The sequence below is a fragment of the Schistocerca cancellata genome, chromosome 2, assembly GCF_023864275.1.
Source record: "Schistocerca cancellata isolate TAMUIC-IGC-003103 chromosome 2, iqSchCanc2.1, whole genome shotgun sequence".
Classification (NCBI taxonomy): Eukaryota; Metazoa; Arthropoda; class Insecta; order Orthoptera; family Acrididae; genus Schistocerca; species Schistocerca cancellata.
This window is the reverse complement of record NC_064627.1, coordinates 57775432-57795105: the sequence shown is the minus strand read 5'-3', so window position 1 is coordinate 57795105 and position 19674 is coordinate 57775432. Positions and strand designations below refer to the sequence as shown.

At 38.4% G+C, this 19674-nt stretch overlaps 1 protein-coding gene across 2 annotated transcripts in view; it reads right to left on the bottom strand.

The window, feature by feature from the left end:
- LOC126161330 (gamma-tubulin complex component 5) overlaps positions 1-19674 on the bottom strand; it is a 147319-nt gene that overhangs the window by 72907 nt on the left and 54738 nt on the right. For both annotated transcript variants that reach the window (XM_049917089.1, XM_049917088.1), the window contains 4 exons: positions 14933-15065; positions 14611-14778; positions 10461-10669; positions 913-1255 (listed from right to left, as the gene is read on the bottom strand). In XM_049917089.1, the coding sequence (XP_049773046.1) occupies positions 913-1255; positions 10461-10669; positions 14611-14778; positions 14933-15065 (853 nt within the window). The remainder of the gene's footprint in view (positions 1-912; positions 1256-10460; positions 10670-14610; positions 14779-14932; positions 15066-19674) is intronic.

Sequence of the window (19674 nt, the reverse complement as noted above, 5' to 3'; positions counted from 1 at the left end):
ACTAACAGCTAAAACATCCAGCCCCATCTTACTTGCAGCCTCTGCCAGCTCTACCTTCTTCCCAGAGGAGCCCCCATTGATATTAATAGCTCCCCATCTCATTACCATTTGTTTGCCAAGTCGTATCTTAGGAGTCCCTGGTTTGTCAGTTAGAGGTGGGACTCTGTCACCTCCAAAGGTCCGAGGCATTTTGCTCTGATTGTTGCCAGCATCATATTTAAAGTACCAGGGAAGCAGGTTGCTAGCCTTACTTGCCCCGAGTCCCATTGGGTTTTACCCCTAACGGCTGAGGGACTAACCGGTGGATTTGGTAGTCTTTGCCGTATGAGCACAAAGGTGACCACGACTCAGAATATGTCCGAGACGCCCAGCCTTATTCCAAAGTAACTGGTATCCCGACTGTCGGGACCACTTACTTGGTCACTCATACGTTGCCCATGGTTCATGAACTAGGACATGACTACAGGAACCCACACCATGAACCATAGCTGTTACATTAATAAATGAAATTCCTATGACATTTTAAACAAATGTACATCATCAAAGTGATATCTCATTTACACATAGTATACATTTCCATTTCTTAATGTTATATTTGTACTGAAAACAAATATTTTGACATCTGAGAGCTGACACAAATAATATTCCTTCTTGCTATATAAAGTGCTAGACTTTGTGCAAAGATAGAAAAACGAAAATTTATATAAAATGTTTCTGAAATAATCAATCTTTCAGGCAGGGATAAAACAAACATAAATTACAACTCTCTCTCTCTCTCTCTCTCTCTCTCTCTCTCTCTCTCTCTCTCTCTCTCTCTCTGTGCATGCGTGCATGCGCGCATACGTGCGCATGTGTGCGCACACGTGTGCATGTGGACTGGGGGCAGCACAAATGCATACCATTAATACTCACTTATCGAAGAGTTCTTGCTCTTCCATTTGACCTATGTCTTGCCACACAAGCTTATCTTCCCCATGGAACAAGTTCTTCACTATTTTGCCCAATATTGGATAATCAAGTAATGGTCTCTCTTCTGAAAGATTCAATCCCTTCTGTTGTGGAACACTGGCATCCTCAACACTGACATGTGCTAGTGTCAGTGAAGTATGGTCTTCAATGGTATTTCTCTTACCATTTGTTTGTTCATGTTCATCTTCATCATTAAAATGTGACTGATTATCTGAAATTTTCTGTTTCTGTTCATCAACAGGTAGCTCCTTAATTATGGCAATTAAAAATTCTTTGTATAAAGAACCTGAAGCAGGAAAAAAAAGAAATGAGATGTTTTAAGAACAAGTATTTCCTTCTTTGAACTATAGGTTGGAACAAAAGCATGTACTACACTTCTATTAAACAGGTTGAGTCAAAAAGGAGTTTACAGCTTTGGAATGATATAGAAAGTTATCGAGATAACTCACAGAGTTGATAGATGTGTAATTTTGTAGCAAACTACCTGAAATTTCACAGAAAAGTGTCAAGTGTCTTTTTGGTTCAATGTGACTACCATTTGAGATGCAGAAAACACCACACTGGTAACTAATTTCTTCCCACACTCGTTGCAGCAAATCAGATGAAACTTGTACAACAGCAGTGTAGATTTGATTTTTCAGGTTGGCTAAACTGTTTGGTAGGGGAAGAACATACATAGAGTTTTTAATGAAACCCCAGAGAAAGAAACCCAGTGGGGTCAAGTCTGGGGAGCAAGGTGGCCTTTCACAGCCAATCTACTGACCTGGAAAGTGCTGGTTTATCATGTCACAGTGAACGACCAAAATTTACACTGAACAGTTGTTTCATAGTTCGTTTCATGAAACCAAAATACATAGTGAGCAGACTCCACACCAGTGATAATATCCATTTTAACAGTGCACTACGTTGGCGCTCCTGCTGGTAGAATGGGATATCAATGCACTACATTAGTCAAAATTGCTACAAAATGACACAGCTGCCAATTCTGTAAGTTATCTCCATAAATTTCCACATCATGCCAAAGTTGAAAAGTCCTTTCTGACTTACCGTGCGCACAGGCTTGATCAAGGTCCAAATGGTGTGATTCGTTGTCCAATAATTTTTACAGATGTGATTCAATTATAAGATACTGATTTTAACTGACCATCTAAAAATTATAAGATACTGATTTTAACTGACCATCTAAAAAAGAGCATATCATTTTTAACACAGCCAATACTAACTCAAATATCCAGAATGGAGGTAGGTAGCAGGACTGGCAATCTTAGCAAACTTTCCAAACATCATAGCTGTGTAACGGAAACTTCAATAAATTTCTGTTTGGGGCCACATGAAAGATTTAAATTGTATCTCCTTGATAGGGGTATTAACACACACACACACACACACACACACACACACACACACACACAGAGAGAGAGAGAGAGAGAGAGAGAGAGAGAGAGAGTGAGTGTGCAGTGGAGGGGGTGGGGAGTGGGGGATGGGGTGCACCAAGAAAGAATTATTCTAATCAGATGGAAATCTGTTGATATGATGTACAAATTACTACAATTTCAGAAAAAATGTACGAGTTATTGAAGAAAAAGAGCTTTGTAAACTGATCACGTCAAAAACCCGTGGGTCCACCTCTCGCCCTTATGCAAGAAGCTTTTCTGCTTGGTATTGCTTGATAAGAGTTGTTGGATGTCCTCCAGAGGGTACTGTGTCTGCAGACACATCTTTGCTGATTACTGGGGCTCAATCCAAAGTGGGACTCTTAACTGAAGACAATTCTACTCCAGTAAAGGGATTCCAGGTTGAACATGGATCTGAAGACACCCTGAACGGGTATGGGATCCCAACCTGACTGTTGTCCAACATACGGAGTGACAACCAGGAGTGATGGTCTGGGGTGCCATTTCTTTTCATAGCAGGGCCCATTTGGTTGTCATCCATGGTAGCCTCACATCACAGTGGTACATCAACAATATTCTACGTCCGTTTTCTTGCCCTTGATGGCAAGCCATCCTGGGCTTACATTTCAGCAAAATAATGCCCACTCGCACATGGCGAGAGTTTCTACTGCATGTCTTCATGCTTGCCAAACCTTACCTTAGCCAGCAAGGTCACCGACCTCTCCCCAACTGAGAACATTTGGAGCACCATGGGGAGGGCCCTCCAAGCAGCTCATTATATTGACAATCTAACGCATCAGCTAGACAGAATTAGGAATTTTATCCCTCAGGAGGGACTCCAACAAATCTGTTAATAAATGCCAAGCCAAATAATTGCTTGCATATGGTCCAGAGGTGAGTCAATGCATTACTGACTTGCTTAGTTTGTGAATCTCTCTCTCTGAAATGAAACATCCAATTTTTCTCACACTGTAACCTATAGTTTGAACATGTACATCACATCCACAGATTCCTTTCCCTTTTCGATAATTTGTGTGAGGTGCGTCATCTTTTTTTGTCTTAAGAGTGTGTATGCAAAAACCACTTTTACACTAAATTTGCCTAAGGGTGGTATATTTTGAAATACCAAAGCATTTGAAGAAACATGTCACACCATCATCAAAATGATTATTTCAACAGATTTTTCCTATGACTCTTACTGACATTCAGACTTAGGAGACATGTGTCAAGCAAGACCCCCTCCCCCCCTCAGCACGCAGAGTATATGTGGCAAAATATGTCAGAGATTACTTCAACCAACGTCTGCAGTACAAACTGTTCCTTGGTGTTGGTTGCCTTGTGCTACAAAAAGAATTCCCTAGCTCTGAAAGAAACTTCATTTCTTTCTTTTACTGATTTTTTGTCTCTCCCTGCAAGCTCAAGCTCAAATGTGTTTGTGGTAGCCATCATAAACACAGAAATAGAAAAGTTTCTTCTACAATTTGAATTACTTTCTCTTTATAACACAATAATCACTCACTTAGTCTAAATTTCCCATTTCTAATTTGTCATAATTAAAAATACTGTTCGTTTTTTTGTCATTGTCCTCCCCTCCCCCCCCCCCCTGTCAAAAGTGCAGGGTTATCCGCAATGCCAAAGTAATGTGGCACATTAACAGCATCAAAACATCCCTTTCCAGGCAGTGCAGATGTTCACTTGTCCCAAAAATTATCAGTCCTTTTACTGAATGTCAGCCTGGCAACAATAAACTGAGGAAGAGCATTCTGACAGTCATAAGTACTGCTATATTTACCTTGCACTCACATAAATAATCAAACACAGCACTGACATAACAGTACATCCTGTACACAGTACAACTTGTATTAAAATAGTTTCCTAGTAGTTTGTCTGAAGCAAACAACAAAAAGCTTTTTGCCATATATATCTGGTTTTTTTGTCCAGTAGACATTAATTCATCATAACAGCAAGTGGGTTCCTCCCAACCTACAATCTGGATGGGCTGTCCCCTCCTCATTTCCCACCTGCTGAAACCAATCCCTCTTTTCTCCCCAAAGAAATGACAGATAAGTTCCAGATGCTACAATTACTATTTTCTACTTTAAGTAGTCCACCTCCATAGCGCAGCGCTAGTGTTACTGCCTACCACACAAGAGGGCCCGGGTTCAATCCCCGGCAGGGGACTGGGTGTTGTGTGTCCATCATCATTTTCATCATCATTGAAATGCAAGTCGCCGAAGTGATGTCATCTAAAGAGACTTGCAATACAGCATTCATTTCCTACTTTAAGTGTTGGCCACACATTCTATCCTTATGTACCCACAACAGTTTTTTTAATAGTATTTTCCCTTTGATGTAACTGGCATAAATTAGGCAGGTTCTACATTCTAAGATAAAACTCATCATCTGGAGCTGTGTTTTGACTTTTTACCCCATAATGTCAGAAACCTGAGTACCCACCCACATCCATGAGTACCTGAATTGGTAATAATCTGACCACATACCACTTGCAGTCTCATAGGTAATACTAAATCAATAAATTGTTGATGGTTTACAACAACCAACTACAAACTAAGGTTACTTTTTAAATAAAGTCATCAGTTTCCAATTTTTCACAATTCATCATCAGACAGTTTTTCATGCTTTTATCAAAACGAATTAATTATACATTGGTATCCTGCAAGCGGAGCGTGGAATGTCAGATCCCTTAATCGGGCAGGTAGGTTAGAAAATTTAAAAAGGGAAATGGATAGGTTAAAGTTAGATATAGTGGGAATTAGTGAAGTTCGGTGGCAGGAGGAACAAGACTTTTGGTCGGGTGATTACAGGGTTATAAATACAAAATCAAATAGGGGTAATGCAGGAGTAGGTTTAATAATGAATAAAAAAATAGGAGTGCGGGTTAGCTACTACAAACAGCATAGTGAACGCATTATTGTGGCCAAGATAGACACAAAGCCCATGCCTACTACAGTAGTACAAGTTTATATGCCAACTACCTCTGCAGATGATGAAGAAATAGATGAAATGTATGACGAGATAAAAGAAATTATTCAGGTAGTGAAAGGAGACGAAAATTTAATAGTCATGGGTGACTGGAATTCGTCAGTAGGAAAAGGGAGAGAAGGAAACATAGTAGGTGAATATGGATTGGGGGGAAGGAATGAAAGAGGAAGCCGCCTTGTAGAATTTTGCACAGAGCATAACTTAATCATAGCCAACACTTGGTTCAAGAATCATAAAAGAAGGTTGTATACCTGGAAGAATCCTGGAGATACTAGTAGGTATCAGATAGATTATATAATGGTAAGACAGAGATTTAGGAACCAGGTTTTAAATTGTAAGACATTTCCTGGGGCAGATGTGGATTCTGACCACAATCTATTGGTTATGAACTGCAGATTGAAACTGAAGAAACTGCAAAAAGGTGGGAATTTAAGGAGATGGGACCTGGATAAACTGAAAGAACCAGAGGTTGTAGAGAGTTTCAGGGAGAGCATAAGGGAACAATTGACAGGAATGGGGGAAAGAAATACAGTAGAAGAAGAATGGGTAGCACTGAGGGATGAAGTAGTGAAGGCAGCAGAAGATCAAGTAGGTAAAAAGACGAGGGCTAATAGAAATCCTTGGGTAACAGAAGAAATATTGAATTTAATTGATGAAAGGAGAAAATACAAAAATGCAGTAAATGAAGCAGGCAAAAAGGAATACAGACGTCTCAAAAATGAGATCGACAGAAAGTGCAAAATGGCTAAGCAGGGATGGCTAGAGGACAAATGTAAGGATGTAGAGGCTTGTCTCACTAGGGGTAAGATAGATACTGCCTACAGGAAAATTAAAGAGACCTTTGGAGAGAAGAGAACCACTTGTATGAATATCAAGAGCTCAGATGGCAACCCAGTTCTAAGCAAAGAAGAGAAGGCAGAAAGGTGGAAGGAGTATATAGAGGGTTTATACAAGGGCGATGTACTTGAGGACAATATTATGGAAATGGAAGAGGATGTAGATGAAGACGAAATGGGAGATAAGATACTGCGTGAAGAGTTTGATAGAGCACTGAAAGACCTGAGTCGAAACAAGGCCCCGGGAGTAGACAACATTCCATTTGAACTACTGATGGCCTCGGGAGAGCCAGTCATGACAAAACTATACCATCTGGTGAGCACGATGTATGAGACAGGCGAAATACCCTCAGACTTCAAGAAGAATATAATAATTCCAATCCCAAAGAAAGCAGGTGTTGACAGATGTGAAAATTACCGAACTATCAGTTTAATAAGTCACAGCTGCAAAATACTAACGCGAATTCTTTACAGACGAATGGAAAAACTGGTAGAAGCCGACCTCGGGGAAGATCAGTTTGGATTCCATAGAAATGTTGGAACACGTGAGGCAATACTGACCTTACGACTTATCTTAGAAGAAAGATTAAGAAAAGGCAAACCTACGTTTCTAGCATTTGTAGACTTAGAGAAAGCTTTTGACAATGTTAACTGGAATACTCTCTTTCAAATTCTGAAGGTGGCAGGGGTAAAATACAGGGAACGAAAGGCTATTTACAGTTTGTACAGAAACCAGATGGCAGTTATAAGAGTCGAGGGGCATGAAAGGGAAGCAGTGGTTGGGAAAGGAGTAAGACAGGGTTGTAGCCTCTCCCCGATGTTATTCAATCTGTATATTGAGCAAGCAGTAAAGGAAACAAAAGAAAAATTCGGAGTAGGTATTAAAATTCATGGAGAAGAAGTAAAAACTTTGAGGTTCGCCGATGACATTGTAATTCTGTCAGAGACAGCAAAGGACTTGGAAGAGCAGTTGAACGGAATGGACAGTGTCTTGAATGGAGGATATAAGATGAACATCAACAAAAGCAAAACGAGGATAATGGAATGTAGTCAAATTAAGTCGGGTGATGCTGAGGGAATTAGATTAGGAAATGAGACACTTAAAGTAGTAAAGGAGTTTTGCTATTTAGGGAGTAAAATAACCGATGATGGTCGAAGTAGAGAGGATATAAAATGTAGACTGGCAATGGCAAGGAAAGCGTTTCTCAAGAAGAGGAATTTGTTAACATCGAGTATAGATTTAAGTGTCAGGAAGTCGTTTCTGAAAGTATTTGTATGGAGTGTAGCCATGTATGGAAGTGAAACATGGACGATAACTAGTTTGGACAAGAAGAGAATAGAAGCTTTCGAAATGTGGTGCTACAGAAGAATGCTGAAGATAAGGTGGGTAGATCACGTAACTAATGAGGAGGTATTGAATAGGATTGGGGAGAAGAGAAGTTTGTGGCACAACTTGACTAGAAGAAGGGATCGGTTGGTAGGACATGTTTTGAGGCATCAAGGGATCACAAATTTAGCATTGGAGGGCAGTGTGGAGGGTAAAAATCGTAGAGGGAGACCAAGAGATGAATACACTAAGCAGATTCAGAAGGATGTAGGTTGCAGTAGATACTGGGAGATGAAGAAGCTTGCACAGGATAGAGTAGCATGGAGAGCTGCATCAAACCAGTCTCAGGACTGAAGACCACAACAACAACAACATCCTGCAAGCTGCCCTAGGATAAACAACAATTCACAATAATAAATGTGTAACCAAATGGGCACACTACATATTTTTGTTGGAATGCAACTTTCTATTTTCACAATTACAAACATTGCACTGCATTGTGAACTAGTTTCATTCAGTAATGAAACAAATTTGCAATGCACATCACATGTTCTGATTCGCAAAATACAAAAACAAATATGCACTTTACAAGGTACATGAGTGTCAAAGGCGTTGCAGTGCAATGATTGAATTGCAGCATCTTTGACACTCACGTACCTTGTAAAGTGTGTATCTGTTTCCGAATGTTGCGAATCAGAATGTGTGATGCACACTGAAAATTTGTTTTGTGAGTGAATGAAAGTGGTTTACAACACAATTCAATGTTTGTGATTGTGAAAATGCAAACATTCTTGAGATTGTATTTCATTGCAAGAAAACTGCAAAAACAAATGTACCAGATGGACATTTCAAGTAAGTTGCATTCCAACACAAATATAAAATGTGCCCATCTGGTTACACATTTATAATTATGAACTATTATTTATCCTAGGGCAACTCACAGGAAACCAATGTATAATTTGTTTTGAGAAGGCATGAAAAACTGTCTGATGACGAACTGTGAAAAATTCAAAACCGGTAATGGTACTTTTTAAATAAAGTAACCTAAAACCAATTTGTGGCTGGTTGCTGCACACAAGCAACAATTTATTTCACAGAACAGCCACAGTCTCCAATTTTCAATGTGCATCACATGTTCTGATTTGCAACACACACAAAAATTTCATAATACTGTATCATTTTTCTGGCATCTCTTGATAAAACAGTGACAGTGTTTTATCTTTTTTCCTGTTTACTTGCATCACTGTGCTGTAATGTTTTAGAAATTACAACTTTAGCCACATGGACTGTTATTATTGTATTTAGTTACAATCGCAATTTTGGCCTATAATGATAGTACGAAGTGTGTCGATTTGTCACTGTCCTCTTGCCAACCACGTTTCCATATTCCATGCACATAATAAGATAGGAGTCTTCGATATTTATATAAAAAGGACGTAAGTAGTTCATCGAATAATTCCTATCAAATTCATGTCATCTGCACCCTGATTTTCACTGTGTGTCCAACAGATGTGGCATCTGACAAATGAGTTATTCTTCAAGTAAAGTAAGTTTCAACCCAATGGCTGCCTCATTTTTTGATCGAAGAGCGAAAGACCAATGGTGTTAAGCAGTGCAAGTAATGGCCAGTATGTTTCACAACAGGAACTCCTCATTTGTTTTCAACATTATAACTGTTGAGAAAATCTGGATTTACAGTTTTATTCAGGAACTGAGCATCATTAATCACACGGATCTTTGCTGATAATGTTCCCCAACAAAAGTGAAGAAGCTCAGATATGTTGGAAAGAAGTGTGTGGCACCTTTGTTCTTCAAAACTGGTTATGTTGCAACAGTATCTTGGGACAAAAGAGGACAGCTTGTGGCGAGTGAGTCAAAATCAAAGGTTTTCAAAGAACTGCAATGAAAACGTCAAGGAGTAGTGTGGCTTAATCTGCATCATAACAATATATCTGCTCAGAAAGATAACTTCACCAATCAGTTTCTGGTGTTCACAGCAATCAAACTTCTGCCTAACAGACCTAACATAATCCCATGTGATTTCTTACAGATACCTACAGAGAAACATCACATGTGCAAAAGTGGATTCACCAGTGAAGAATACTGTGATCCAAATTACATTGTAATCTTCACATTTTGTATTTCACAAAAGCCCATAAAGTCACTTGTCTTAGCACCTGGCCCTGTATTAGACTTGCATTATTTCAAAAATTTAGGGTAATTTAAATCAAATGGTTAGAACTTACACTTCTGCAATACTCAGCAAAAGAATGGGAGAATAGCTTCACCACTAAAGCAAGTAGAACCTGTTAACTATATAGTCTCAAAAGTGGATACATAAGGTTTCTTTTCTTTAATTTGGGTGCTTCCTCTAGGGTTTTGGGATTCATACTTTTTTTATTTATGCATGACTTAATAGCACTGTAGGAGTTCATTGGAATAGACCAAAATGTGAGGGAAATCAAATTAGCCACACACATAAACTGACAAAATTAATTAAGTAGGGTTTTAGAAGAAACAATGAGTGAGATTTCTTTGAGAGTGATACTTCATTTTGCCTCCTATGTGATAATGTTTGTTGACTGTAAGTTCAGCAATATTTGCACAGTAAGAGCACAAAAGAGGCTGAATAAAAGTCACATGAACTGCTCACTTGTTTCAATGTGGGTTAGGTAAATTCCATAAACATACAATAAAGCAACATTTGAGACACTGTCAAAAAGTCAGTTAACTGAGTTGTGAGACTATATGCATGACAAATTCATATTACTCTAAATTCTAGATCTGCTGAACATGAACATATATGCCTCCAAAAAATTTGAACACACATACTGGGTTACATTCGCACCCAAAAGCAGTTTTTCTCCATATTCATAACTGAACAAAAATAGTCACTGATACCCAAAAAGCAAATACTAAACTCAGACTTACCTTTCATGTCACTGAGGTGCGAAAAATCACCAATCTTATTCAATTTTTTAAGTAATTCAATGCTTTTCCCAGCATGAAGGACCTTTTCAGCTACATCTTCCAGCAGCGGCAGTGGCTCTATTCCTTTTGATTTGAGAAAGTTTATGTAAGGATGCAGTGTGAAGCCTTCCTCCCACATTTCCCATGTTCTATCTATTACATTGTCATTCCTGAGAACCAAGTGAAAATCAATATTTCAGATTCTTCTTACTCAAAACATTATTTTTTAAAAATCAACACTGTATATTCAAGTGGCAGAACCTCAAAAGGTAATAAGAACACATCATCTAACTACTTATCAGTATTCAAGCATACTACAAATTCAACACCTGAATCATTCACCTGAACAACACTATAACTAACAGAACGCAAATTTTACAGGAAAACAAACACATCTGTTTTATACTTATCTAGCTGGGCTATTTTTATGCAGGCATTGAATATATGGTTTAATGTCATTCTGAGTATTTTTGTAAGTGTTATTACACAACTGCTTACACTAGCTTACACAATTAGCTCTATTTTAATTTTCCTCACTGAAAAACATTATATCTGCATAATTAGAACTTTGTACCACTGCAACACACTGTTTTTCTATGTTAGTTATTGCAAAAATAAAGACTTTATTTTGAGAAAATACAATGCATCAAAGCACATAATGTTTATTGAACGCAAGCAGCAGCAGCAAAAGATAACGGAAAATTTAATGCCATTCCTGTTGCAATTACACAAATGAAGTACAGTCAGCATTATATGTTCAGTCCTCAATCAATGGATTTTGCCAGACAGATCCACTATTCACTTGGTAGCTACTGACAGAATTTAGCTGGTATACAGACACATCAAGTAAGTCTTTCTTCCTGTTGTTTTTCATTCACAAAAGTTTATCATACAAGACAGGAAAAGCTGAAATGTTATCTGGAAGCAGATTTATTTTCCCAGTACCTCTCAGCTTCTTTATAATGTTTTGAAAAAAACCCATGCTTGCAGGATATTATGACTTTCTTCTCCTTAGTGTAGAAGTGCCTTCATGTGAAATTTGTAGCTTGGTATAGTGAGTTATTGTGAACAAGCCTCTATGCAACCCTTGTCTAGTGCACTAAGAATCATAAAATCCTCGAGTTCTGTCTTGCAGACAAGGAATCCATTGCCAATGAGTAAAATCCTGTCATATGGGTGATATACATGCAAAGGTTGTTTATTGCTCAGTATAGGGGCAAAATATCTGCCACATGGTACAAATCTATGACCTATAACAAGGGCCTTTTGATCTAGAGCTGTGAAATATTTACAAACAAATTTTGAAAAACACTGCAGAGTGAAACTAAACGGAAGAACACAATTATTCAAATGTGCAAATGACATTGCAGTCCTAGTGGAGTAAGAGGAAGAAATGGCAGAAACTGCAACTTAGCAAAGAATTCCAATGAGACTGGACTGTGGACTGATACAGAGAACACTAAATGATGGAAGTATCCACAGAGACCTCTAATAATGAACCTTTACAGGTAGCAAAATGAAACACAGCCAGAGAGTAAGATTTTAAATAAGGGGGCACCTGGTTCAACAGGCATAAAAAAAGAAATTAAAGAACATATTGTCAATGAGTCTATAACTTATTTCACTCTGAAGCAGATAATGCCATCAAAAACTCTGTCAATTAAGAACAAACTTGAGGCCTAGAATGCATCGAAAGTACCAGTATTGTTACACAGGACAAAAACCTTAAGCATTACACAAAAAAGGATGAAGATGAAGAGAACCTGTCAATCTTTGAATAGAAAATCAAGCCACAAAAAGAGCACCTTAAGGCATAGAAAGAACCACGAATCATATGATCTGATGAAACAACTGTACCTTGTGCAGAAGACGAAAGAGCAAAGAATAATTCTGGCAGGTCATGTTGCTAAGCCAAACACTTGCTGGGTCAAAGATGTGCTTATGGGAAAACCTGATGGCATCCAGCCAATTTTGCAGAAGGGCCTTCAGAAGCTGGGTGTCGATGAGAACTGGGTCCAAAGTGCACAAGACTGCCATTTATGGATAAACACTGTAATCTCAGTACACGATCTTTAGTTATGTGATCACATATGATATGATATGTACGTATGTTTTAGAAAAGGAAAATCATTCACCAGTGGTTGTTCTGCCCATTGCAACAATTATATCTGATAATCAAATTCTCAACCTCTCATCAGTGAATGGATTTCATTGTTTAGGAATGGACTTCAAAGTGCATGAAAATATCTTTGCTGTGTCCCTCCTGGCAATGCTTTCAGGTTTACTGCCAGTATTATGTGGTGCCAGGTTGTAACAAGAGTACTACTATTGATAAATGCCGAAGAATGATTCAAAATTAGACCTGTTGTAAGCCACATTATTACCTGTTGTTTTGCTTTTCCAGTATCGACAGCAAGCTTTTTGTGCACTGCTTCAGCCCTCCAATGGTGATTTGCACTTTAATTCAGCTTTTTTTAATTCCTTCAGAAGATTATGCACTAACCATCTGCACCAAAAATTTGTTGCAATATGAACATACATGCAACCTTGACATCCCAAATTTTAATTTAAAATCATTTCTGAAAATATTTTTGTACATGTTTTCACAAATATTTAGTTCTGGGCATTTATCCTGCATACAGACAAATTTTGCAGATGCTCAGATCTGAACTTAAATAACAACTAACATGTTTAAACCTGGAGTAGTGCCTTTCCTGCTTTGGAAACTTTTTTTTTCCCCCTTTCACTAAATCGGTCAGACTCAAAGATTCTAAGAGGTGTGTTACAATGCTTTAATCTATTGATCAAAATTTGCACTTTGTGACCTGTAATATGCAAAAGTTACATAACATCTTTGCAAGTGATATGTAAATGAACAACGACAGTCAGATACACACTCTTCTGTTGTTCATCTCTTCACATCTGCCATGTCAGTGAACTGAAAAACCAAAAATTTTGTCTGCTTGTCATAATCAAGTGAAGAAAATCTCCACAAGAGCAGCCCCTAACCATCTGCTGATAAATCTCCACGAGAACTGACAATGGTAAATTCTTTCCTAGAAAATGATAAAATTCCATTCCTAATATTTTGAATGTCTCTCAAAAAAATTATGTTATTTCAGCTATGTTCGAATGCAAGCAAGGAAATACATTCAGAACATCCGTTTCAACAAAGTAATAGTACTACTTTAGAATTCTGCAAATATTTCACATACACCACTTTTTGCTACACGAATTATGAAAAACAGTGTTCCACTCAGCCATCAGGTGGCAATTTTCCAGGAACAGGACTATTTTTCCTCGATATACATAGACATACACTACCCCCAGTTCCTTGTGATTACTATCCTTCCATTCATAAATGCTAACTTTATATTTCTTTCCTTTATTAAAATGCTTTTGCGCTCTGCGCATTACTACTACATTTGGTGTGTCACGCGTGATGCCTTCCCTTATAACACAGTTCACCACAACAAGGAATTCTGTGGGTAGACAATGGTAAAAAGAATAATGCAAGGCAGAAACAAATTAATCAGCAGACGCAGGGCATCGAATACACCATTATTCCTTCTCTAACTCACTTTGACAAAAATGCTGGTTGCAGAATTGTTAGGGAGGACAATTCAATTGATAAAGATCAAATTTCTTGCACCAAATAACAAAAATTTACAGCCTGTGTACTAGTGCAATGATAATTTTCCATGTACTTATTATCAGTTTATTTGAAATAAATATATTTTTTGTGATAATACTTATTAAAGTTTGTTTTATTATTTCCAAGCAATGCAAGACTATTTTTCAACCAACATACCTCCACAATTTAAATACGGAAATTACAACAATGTCTCATATTCAATGCACTTCAATCATTATTTCCTATATACACCAACAATATATATATTTTTTTAAGGTAATAAGTTTCAACCATTAAGAGACATAGGTGCCATAGTAATCCCTCGTGAAGCATAATTTCACACTGAAATGGAAAAGATTATTTGTCACTATCTTCTACTATAGTCAGTAAAAAACAACTGACGCTCACCCAGCACACTTTCCACGCATTTTAAGATAGATTTAAGTTTTGTATTCTCTATCAGACATCTAAAAATACCTTGTAATAATGAACTCCTGACGCCAATCTTCAAGATGGCCTTCGGTCAACCAAGTGCTAATAATACCAAAATATGGTCGGAAGCTTTTGAGAAATAATTTTAATATATGCCTCGACTCGTATACCTCAGTAGCAGATATTCCTGCTTCATAAAGAACTGACAGCAATCTGCAAAGAATATTAAGATACATTTAGTCTATATGCTGCAAAAGATTTACAATTACTTTCAACTTCAGATGGCAAAGACTGCAATCATATGTAAAGCTTATTTGTGACAGTCTTTCTGTTGTACCTTTTGTTCAACTTCAAGGATTATACTAACCGTGTGACTGCTAACCATTTCGGAGATTCTTTCCAGTCTTCAATGGCTAATACATGTGTATCATACACAACTTTAAGTTCTTTAAATTTTGGTCTCAATTCACAGATTAACTGGTATAGTGTGTTAATATCCTCTGTAAAAAAACAAATAAACAAAATCATCAAAAAAATCCTGTACTGTGGACATTCAATTAAATGGCCCTTAATCTGAAATTCCACTGCTGCTTTTCAACAATGTTGACAGGATATAATCCTTAGATTACAGCTTAACATTAATAACCATTTTACACAAATAACATCAAGTAATTGTTGCACTGTTTGATACATTTCATCACAGCTTTAGGAATACAAGAGTTGTTTTGTCTGAGTGTCTCACTGCTAGAAAATAATTTATAAACTATGAACTAGGTAAACTATCTTCTTTGCCTTCCTGCAATAGACACATGAAAATCTCTGGTTATACAATGAAACTGTAAAAGCAACAGAAAAGTAAACACTATTCCAATGTGAAATGTTAGAACATCAAGAAAATGTTCAACTAAATAAAAATCAGTAAATATTACCAATATTATAAGGACTTACTAGTATACACAGACAAACAGACTAGTAGTTGGTGGGATGATACCACAATTCTAACAGTTAGAAGAAAAAAATGGAGCATGGAGAAAGTGGTGGAAAACTAAAAATGATGAGGACTATAAAAATATATATAGAGGAAAAGAAGAAGTGCAAAGAAGTATTGGAAACAGCACAGAAAAAGGCATGGGAAGAGTTTTCCAAAAAAAGTTGAAGATGTGAAGAGCAATAAGAAAATGATAGAAATTATGAAAAATGAAAGAAAGGCTTCTGAAGTACCAGTAAAGATGGAAACAGAGGATGGTACTGTGACTGAAGACCCAGGGAATATAAAAGATCTCTGGAGAGAACACTTTAAGATACTGTTAAACACTGAGGAGCAGGTACACGAGTAAACAACAAATAATGGAGAAATTGAGAGAAGTTGGGAAACAAGAAGATGAATGGGGTGAAAGCCCAAAGACCTGATGAATTATCAGTGGACATGATAAGAGCACCAGGTCCAGTGGGAATGCAGTGGCATATAGAGTACTGTCAAATGTGTGGAGAAATAGTACAATACCTGACGATTGGAGAAGAGGAGACATTGTTCCCATCTTTAAAAAAGGCAATAAAAGATTTTGTAAAAACTACAGAACAATAATCCTCATGAGTCATACAGCCAAGATTTTTGAAAGAATTTTACTAAATCGAATAAGTGAAAAGATAGAAAGGGAGCTGAGTGAAGAACAGCATGGGTTTAGGAAAGGAAGAAGCACGATCGACCTGATATTTTCTATCCGTCAACTGATGGAAAAAAGTTGGGAGTATAACAAAAGGGTGACAATGGTTTTTATAGACATAGAAAAGGCATATGACTCAGTTAACAGAGAAAGACCCTGGGAAGAAATGAAGAAGATAGGTATAGGTGATGGATACATTAATGTAATAAAGATAATGTACAGAGGACACAATTGTAGAATCAGAATACCATTGGGGAGCTCTGAATTCTTCAAAATAAGACAAGGACTTAAACAAATAAATATTCCATCTCCTGAACTTTATAATGTTGTGATTGAGGGAATGAATAGGGCAGTTAAAGATATAGTAAAAGAAAAAGGCAAAAAGATGATTTTTGCAGATGATCTGGTAATATGGGGCGATAAAGAGCTAGGATGTACAGTTACAACTTGATGCATGGAAGGAAATAATGAACAGGTATGGATTAAAAATAAATAAAGTTAAGAGTGAAATAATGGTATTTGGGATCAGTGGGAATATTACTTTTAATGGAGAAACCCTCAAAGTGGTAGACAGTTTCACTTATTCAGGGAGTGAAATATCTAGTGATGGAAGAATAACCAACGAAATTAATAGGAGGTTACAGAAGGTAGGCGATTTCTACTAAACAATGAAACACCTAATTTGGAATAAGGAAGTTTCAGAAAAAAGCAAAACTCCTTATGAATAAGAGTTATTACTTCCCTATTGTCACCAGAGGAAGAGAAACATTGATAATGACAGGAAGGGACTGGAGCAGACTGCAAGTAGGGGAAATGAAATTTCTCAGAGCAGCTAAGGGAAAAACAAGAATGGACAGAGTAAGGAATGTAGATATTCGAAAGGACCTTAAACAAGAAAGTATGAGAGAAGAAATCAAAAAAAGAGAGATTAAGATGTTATGGGTATGTTAAGAGAATGTGTGGGTAGACACTCCTCACAATTATGGAAGAACTAAAGATGGATGGAAAAAGACCTAGAGGGTGCCCAAGAACACGGTGGGAAATGGGAGTGAGAATATCTGTGGAGAGGAGAGGTGTGACATGGCAGCAAGTGGAGGAAGAAAAGTGGTGGGAGGACCGAGCCAAATGGAGAGGACTCGTCAGCACCCAGACCAGGCAGTAGCTGGAGCAGGAGCAGGATCCGGATATGGACAGACTAGTATACACAAAAAGTAAACCTGTAGCTCACATATCAAACAGTGGAAGCAATGTTACTGCTATGTTTGCGATTTCAAATATTTTTCTTCTTATGTTAAAGCTATCACCAATAAAATGAGGAGATAAAAGTCATGGGATACCTGCTAATATCGCTTTGGACCTCCTTTTGCAAGGCACAGTGTGGCAACTTGGCGTGGAACAGACTCAACAAGTCACTGGAAGCTCCCTGCAGAACAGTGAGCCACACTGCCTCTTTAGTTGCCCGTAACTGCAAAAGTGCTGCCGGTGCAGGGCTTTTTGCACAAACTGAATTCTCGATTACGTCCTATAAATGTTTGATGGGTTATCAAATCATTCGCTCCAACTGTCCACAACGTTCTTCACAGTAATCATGAACAATTGTGGCCCAGTGACATGGTAGACTGTCATCCACAAAAATTACATCACTGTTTGGAAACGAAGTTGATGAATGGCTGCAAATGGTCTGCAAGTAGCCGAACATTATCATTTTCATTCAATGATTGGTTCAGTAGGACCAGAGGACCCAGTCCATTCCATTTAAACACAATCCACACCATTATGAAGCCACCATCAGCTCACACAGTGTCTTGTTGACAATTTGGGTCCATATTTTTAACAAGTCGGCATGACACTCTAACCCCACCATCAGCTCCTCCCAACTGAAATGGGGACTCATCTGACCAGGTTAAGGTTTTCCAGTCACCTAGGGTCCAGGCGATATGGTCACAAGCCCAGGAGAGATGCTGCAGGTGATATCATGCTGTTAGCAAAGGCCTACATATTGGTCGTCTGCTGCCATGGCGCATTAACACCAAATTTCACCACAATGTCCTAACGGATATGTTCGTTGTGCATCCCACATTGATTTCTGTGGTTATTTCACGCACTGTTGCCTGTCTGTTAGCACTGATGACTCTAAATAATTTCCACTGCTCTCAGTTGCTGAGTGAAGGCTGTCATCACTGTGTTGTCAGTGGTGAGAGGTAATGCCTGGAATTAAGTATTCTCAGCACACTCTTGACACTGAGTATCTCGGAATATTGAATTCCCTAACAATTTCTGGAATGGAATGTCCCATGCGTCTAGCTCTAACTACCATTCCACATTGTCTAATTCCCGCTGCGCAGCCATAATCACACTGGAAACCTTTTAACATAAATCACCTGAGTACAAATGACCGTTCCATCAACGTTCTGCCCTTTTATTATTTGATTATATGATGATACCACAATCTGTATAAATGCATACTGTTATTCCATGGCTTTCGCCACTTCAGTGTAATTTCAATAACCAAAAACGCAATTTTAAGGATATGAAACTTCCTGGCAGATTAAAACTGTGTGCCCGACCGAGACTCGAACTCGGGACCTTTGCCTTTCGCGGGCAAGCGCTCTACCATCTGAGCCACCGAAGCACGACTCACGGCCGGTACTCACAGCTTTACTTCTGCCAGTATCTCGTCTCCTACCTTCCAAACTTTACAGAAGGAAATTTCATATCAGCGGACACTCCGCTGCAGAGTGAAAATCTCATTCTGGAAACATCCCCCAGGCTGTGGCTAAGCCACGTCTCCGCAGTATCCTTTCTTCCAGGAGAGCTAGTTCTGCAAGGTTCGCAGGAGAGCTTCTGTAAAGTTTGGAAGGTAGGAGACGAGATACTGGCAGAAGTAAAGCTGTGAGTACCGGGCGTGAGTCGTGCTTCGGTAGCTCAGATGGTAGAGCGCTTGCCCGCGAAAGGCAAAGGTCCCGAGTTCGAGTCTCGGTCGGGCACACAGTTTTAATCTGCCAGGAAGTTTCATATCAGCGCACACTCCGCTGCAGAGTGAAAATCTCATTCTGGAATTTTAAGGATAGTTGATCTTAAAACAACATGTATCTCACTCCAACTAACAGGCATGAAATAAAAAACATAGTAAAGTCGTAATGGAACTAAGTCTGCAGGATATTGTGGGCTAAATGTGACCATCCTAACATACTCTGCACTGACAACATATCCATACCCGTTTCCACTGCAATTAAAAGCACCTGAACCACTAAAAATTAGCCTAGGTAACACCAGTTTTCAAGAAAGGGTTGGGTTGTTTGGGGAAGGAGACCAGACAGCAAGGTCATCGGTCTCATCGGATTAGGGAAGGACGGGGAAGGAAGTTGGCCGGCCCTTTCAAAGGAACCATCCCAGCATTTGCCTGGAGCGATTTAGGGAAATCACGGAAAACCTAAATCAGGAT